We start from the raw sequence: 6,088 nt of genomic DNA, 5'->3' as shown, positions 1-6,088 counted from the left end.
AGTCTCCACTGTTCCATACAATGTTTAATTTTCCATGCAACAACAGAATGTGTCCACTCATCTTCACCATTCAATCAATACCAGTGTCCTAGCGATCCACTAGCGTTCCATTAGCGGTCAAAAAAAAAACCGTTTGACCTTCCGGGGTCACACAACACCTGATGGCCCTCAATTTCCCATTACATTTATACCTTGGATGGCCTAAATGACCACAGCGCCCCTTGTGGTACCCACAACAAATATACAATCACCATGCTTCCCCATAACATTGTGTTTGACTCCTACAAGGCCCGATGGGGGCGCTATTCTTAAATGTCCAATGGCAAACAGCAGCAACACTGATGAAGAAACTTGTCTGTCATGTGCTGCCTGCTTCACTCGTGGCCGCTGACATGTTTCTCTTGCTCTCTTTTGCATGGATGACCATCACATTAATAATTGATTTGAGACAGCAAGCATTAAGAAGCTTTGCATTTCCATTTAGTTATTATCTTCCTGTCTATTTCAAGAAACACACAGATCACAGCAGCTGCTGCAAGACGCCACTTCCATGAAGAGGAAGACCTCAGAAACTCTCATGTCATCAGAATGCAGACAGAACAGTTCTGAATTTTAAAAAAGAAGAGACTCAAAGTGTTGTTTGTTCTTTATTCTGTGTTTGCATGACTGAATAGCTTGTTCAAAAAACTGCAGATAAAACCAGGCCGGAGAGACCACATTTTGTTCAGCACTCAGAGAAGCAGCGCACACACTCTCCTGCGTTCTTTCATTTACAAGATCACTGCCATTACAGTTTGCTTTACTGTTGTCTTTCGTGTGACTGCAGCGACATAGTGAAGGGCACTTAATCAACAGAAATGAGAAAGGTGCATGTGTGTGTAAGAGAGGCAGACAGAAAGCTGTGAGTGAGGCTAAGCCGAGATTTCCCATATTCAGACGAAGAGTGTAATTACAGCAGACTGAGCAGGCATATGGCACTGGTGCAGATGTGTTTACACAGTGCACTCAGCTGGGGTTGGCTCATTACCAGAGACAGAGGGGAGAGAGGGAAGCAAGGGATTGCCCTTGCTTCCCTCTCTCCTGCCTGTGAACAAGCCTGCTTTGCCTAAGCCGCTTCCTCACCTTTATGGAAACATGTTGTAGAAATAAAGTGCTGATTCGTGCCTGTGTGTGAGACACTACGCTGCTCTTCTTCCTACTTCTTCACCACGCCGCTTTTGTCGTCCACTTTGACAGGTATTGTGGTCTCTGAGGACTCGATGGCCGGTGGGATCAAAGGAGCCTCCACGGTCAGCACGCCGTCCGGAGACAGGGAGGACGCCACCTTCTCAACGTTGGCTGATGGGGGGAGGCTGGAAGGGAGCACAAAAAAACTCGATCAGATTACAAGTAAAACCACCTCAGTAAATTTACAAAGAGTTCCGGTTTTGACAAAAGCATCCTACCACTACTTAAACAATGACTGACTGAAGCATCAGTCCCTTCACGGGGTAAAATCTGATCTGAGACAAGCCCAGTTTGTCTTCTCACTCTGTGTGACGGCCCCTGGATGGCAGCAGAGCCCTATGAAGCTGAAAACTCAGACGGAGGAGGGAAGAGCACGGGGAGGTGGAGGCTGCTGCTGCTTTTCAGAGCATGAAATTTAGCTATCAGCTGCAGCCAGCTCTCCACAGGCCGGACCAACCCAAAACCAAAGAGACTCACGGCAGAAAAGCCACATTAAAGAAATCACAGGAATCTGAAGCCAGGCTGAGAAATTCATTTCATCCATGAAAATTGACTGCAAAGCCACCATCAAACAGCCACAACAAACCATTTTTAATATAAATTCTGTTAGTTTGAAGTGAGTTGTTGACATGTTACATTGCCAGTAGCTTTCTTTAAGCTGAACTACATACTTTTCATAAGTGATCTATGAAAAAAAATGTCTTCCTTTTTACTCTCGAAGCCTATTCAGTGATAATTAATGAACTTTAAAACATTGTGCCACTCACGTGTATTTCCTGGTGAATGTCCTGGACACAAAGCCGTGCTCGTCCTTCCTCTCCTCATGCTTACCTGAGGACGCAGACAACATACTTTTATTTGAATATTGCCTTAAATGAATATTATATGAAAACAAAAGTAATAAGGGAGTCACAAAGCTGCTTGAGGAACACAGCACAAGTAGATGGAGTGACTGCCTGGTGTGGAACGGATATGAGTTCCTGTTTCAGGCAAAATGTTCACACTGTCTCATCCATAATTTTATACCATTTCTTGAGTTTTATATACATTCTTATTGCAAATATTGCCTGTGACTCACCTCATGCACACATGTACACTGAGAAAATGGTGGGTGCAAGAACTTTTATACCTTATGCCCGTTATTGTAACTATCTAGAACTTGCTTTAAAATGCAATATTTGGAGGATTCTCAACATTTAGATGATGTTCACCAGTTCTTTTGCATTTAGAATTGACATGGCAGTGATACACAGGTCTAACCAATCACAGCTCAAGTATTTCTCTAAAAAGCATTACACTGAATCATTATGCACAACAGCAACCATGATTAAAAATCAACCTTACCTGTAGTGCTATGTACCCATCTGGATTGTTTTTACGTGAGTTGCAGATTTTTGGAGATATTGGCTCTAGGGATGTCTTCCTTGTGTTCAGTATAATCAAACTAAATACTCGGGTACTCGACTTGTGATACCCAAAGCAGTGTCATTCTGCAGACAGGATAAGAGGCTAACTAACTAAGCTAGCTAATGTTACAGCTCAGCCATGTCATGTCTACACCCCATGCTGTCCACGGTCACAAGCTTCTTGCCCATGAGTAGATGCACGTCTTTTCCTGTGCAGTGATACAGTTGGTGGGTGTAGCTCAGTAGTTCAGAAGAAAGAAAATAGGTCTTACGGGAAACTGTTGCAATGGTCTGTAGATTATTATGAATAACTGGGCTATTGGAAGGAGATATTGAGACATCAATGCTGGGGTGAGCATCACAAGTGAAGTGTCATCTAGTATTTAAGAGGAGGCAAATCTCCACAGTTGATATCTCTAAAACTCAACTCACACCAAAACAACCTATTCTAGAGGGATAAACAGCCCTACAGGTAAGAGGAAAAATATATACTTTTGATTTTAGGGTGAACTTTCCCTTTAATCTAATAACTTGTGACTTTGCTACTATACCATGTTTGTCTTGTGTTTGATCCGCCAAATGCCATAGTTTTAATGTTCTTCGGGATACAAAGCCAAAATATGTGATGCTTTTTTGAAATATTAGGGTTTGAGTCTTAAGTTTGCTTAAAGTTATGCAGAGAAAGCTGGTTGGGCTTCGGGTGAGAGTTGAGCATCTCAGTAGACGAGTGGATGGGGTTAGGAACATGTTTTAGTAATGTATGTATTGTAAATAGTACAGTTATTGTGCTATTTTGTTGACTTTGGCTTCTGGTATTTTTTCCATGTACATGTGCATATGCACAGCTGTACCAGTCCTGTCAGTCCCTCTTAGGCTTTGAGATGGCTGTCTGAGATGTTGAAACATTGCCCCTCATTCTGGCTTCAGTACAGGAACATGTTTGTTATGACAACAGGCTGATAATGGTTGCTGTCCTCAGGGAGCTGTCCCCTTTTAAATTGGGACGACACTGCTGGTGTGGCTGGTCCAAAAAGGCCTTTCATCCACATGGATTGACATTAGTTCTTGAAAAGGACTAAGAAGAGGGCTGTTGCATAAAGAAGCTGAACTCTTCATAGAAGCCGATGATATCAGATATCACCTTTAAAAATACCTTGCTTGTTTCATGATGACATATGAGAAACATGAGGTGACAAATTCCACTTGGACTGAATCCCGTTCTTTGTTTATCTTTGGTCTCTCAGCATTGAGATATTGACCATAGCCAGGCTCTGGACCCTGGACCCGGACAATCCAGCAGTCCTTTTAAAGTAAAAGACACACTGGATGAGTAATGCCCCCCTCCCCCACTCTGTTAGGGTGTGTGAGTCTTTGTGAAATGGTAGATCATAAGGCTGAAGAAAGACTCAGAGAAAAGGGAGCTCAAGGCCTCAGAAAGCTAAGCCATTCTATGATCCATTCCACACACTTTCCTCCAGGTTTGCTTTGGCTTTTCACAAGTGTGAAAGAAATGAGACTGGCTGTGTCATAAAGCAGTTTCTGCACTGTGTTGTGCTGCGAAAGTAAGTCCCACATGTTGAATTGTGTATTATGCATCTTGCAGGCGTGCAGCCAAAAGCCCCCACCCTCCAGTGCACTGAAACTCAGTCCATTGTCTCAAGATATTATGTAACTCTGCAGCAATGCTGCCTTGTGCTTGAGACAGCAAAAAGTATTCTTGCCTTTTATCTTCTGTCTTTTTGTTCTACATTGTTCAGTTTCCTTTATACAGGGCAAACCTGAGTACACCAAGTGAGACATTGCCAAAGCTGCTGTCCTGTATCGATGCACAGTTTAGTTGTTATTGCTTTGCTGTTAGATTGAGTGCTCCAGTGAAAGACTTTCTCTTCCTAACAGTAAATTACCTTCAACACCACAGGATTTTAGTCAAAGGGGTTATGAAAATACTATAGTACTACGCTGCACGGTTTAGTACAAACAGGTGATTGCTGAAGTGGAAAGCAGTGCTCACCAGTGATTTCCACCACACCGTCTTTGGTCTTCACCACAAGCTCCTCGGGTGAGAAGTGCTTGACATCAAGGGATACCGCCCAGTTATCTTGGGTCTGCTTGATCTCTGACATGCCGCTGCTCATCTGCCGGGACAGGGCACGAGCCTGCTGGGCCATCGTGGCACCCGGATACATCATACTGGAATGGGGCATCACGAGGGCCGTGTCTGGTGTCATGAAGGAGGGTCGCATGTACCCCGGCCAGTGGGTGCTGGGGAATGTGGTGAAGTCCTCAGGCAGGGCGGGCATGCCGAAAGCCTGGTCGAAGATGCGGCTGTGCTGATGCCAGTCACGGAATGGGTCCCAGCTCGGGGTGCGGAGCAGAGTGAAAGGAATACGTCTCTCGGTCATGACTGCTGTGTTTAGGTGGCAGAGGAGTGTTGCTGGATGCAGATGAAGAGCCCCTTGGCCTCTCTGAAAATGTTTTCCCAACGTGCTGTCTGCCTCTCAGCTCAGAGCTTTTATACACACTGACACCACCCCTTTCTGAAGATCCCTCCCTTCTGTCTCAAGCCCCCCAGCTCACTCCCCCAACATGTTTGTGGAAAGTACTAGAATATCTATTTGTGGCAGACGTAGCACTCGAATGGAATCCAACAGGAAGGCCCTCCCCAGTAGCAGCTGCCCAGTGCAGGTTGCCCTCCCCTCTCTGGATGTCCAAAAGGACCAGAAGTATCTGGAAGGCTGCTTGGAAGTCAGCCTGGCCTGCTGGGTACTTGCTAACTCAGATTTAGGTAAGACTAACATGCTATTTGTAATATGGCTCTGTATAGGCCATGATGTGACATACAGGACAGGCACTGCCATGCTATTAACAGCCTCATATTAAATGCACAGTGGAATGTCAGCTTGTGACATGGATACAAATGGACACCGCACACACACACACACACACAGCCGTGTTTCCATCACTTTGGGGACATTACATAGACTTACAATCATTTCCTGGAGGCTCAATCACCAAATAACCATAATAATAAACATTACCTGCCTAATCCTAACCCTTACTTAACCTAACCTTAAAACAACTCTTCATCCTAACACTTAATGATTTACCTTGTGGAAACTTGCATTTTGTCCCCATAAGGCAGGACCTCTCAATGTGACTGTGTAAACAGATTTTTGTACCCACAACTACAGGAGTACACATCCACACACACACACACACACACACACACACACACACAGTACATAATTAAGATTTAAAAGCCAAAAAACTTTTGGGTGATCTTTCATTCTTCTTCTCACCCTGAGGTCACTTATGACAGTAAGGAGGATATGGTGGAGAAGCAGAGGAGGAAGAATATTTAGTCTAACCCGTGTGTGACGTTTTCTGAAACCTGCATGTCATTAACGTCACGCACCGGGAGCTCATAAGCTGTGGTTTCTCAAAGTTACTGACAG

General features: G+C 44.3%; 1 protein-coding gene across 2 annotated transcripts; it reads right to left on the bottom strand.

Moving 5' to 3' along the window:
* Positions 1-634: 634 nt before the first annotated feature.
* Positions 635-5,144, bottom strand: hspb1 (heat shock protein, alpha-crystallin-related, 1). Of its 2 annotated transcripts, XR_006845268.1 has the most exons (4): positions 4,645-5,144; positions 1,995-2,058; positions 1,131-1,352; positions 635-1,048 (listed from the first exon to the last, which is right to left on the bottom strand). XR_006845268.1 is itself a non-coding variant. In XM_046411414.1 (3 exons), exons 1-3 carry the CDS (start codon positions 5,033-5,035, stop codon positions 1,196-1,198), a joined length of 612 nt encoding a protein of 203 aa, XP_046267370.1. In that variant the 5' UTR covers positions 5,036-5,144; the 3' UTR covers positions 635-1,195. The 2 variants fall into 2 exon arrangements, 1 of the variants encoding a protein (XP_046267370.1); XM_046411414.1 differs by having other exon boundaries at positions 635-1,352.
* Between the last annotated feature and the right edge of the window lie 944 nt (positions 5,145-6,088).

The sequence above is a fragment of the Scatophagus argus genome, chromosome 14 (genome assembly GCF_020382885.2).
Source record: "Scatophagus argus isolate fScaArg1 chromosome 14, fScaArg1.pri, whole genome shotgun sequence".
NCBI lineage: Eukaryota > Metazoa > Chordata > Actinopteri > Scatophagidae > Scatophagus > Scatophagus argus.
Note: the sequence above shows the minus strand (reverse complement) of the source record. Positions and strands in the feature narration are given on the sequence as shown.

Excerpts from the sequence above, each read along its gene's own strand:
- hspb1 (XM_046411414.1), bottom strand. The coding sequence starts at position 5,035 with ATGACCGAGAGACGTATTCCTTTCACTCTGCTCCGCACCCCGAGCTGG. Across the intron at positions 2,059-4,644 it reads CGGTGTGGTGGAAATCACTG|GTAAGCATGAGGAGAGGAAG; the intron begins GTGAGCACTGCT and ends CTGCGTCCTCAG. Across the intron at positions 1,353-1,994 it reads ACATTCACCAGGAAATACAC|CCTCCCCCCATCAGCCAACG; the intron begins GTGAGTGGCACA and ends GCTCCCTTCCAG.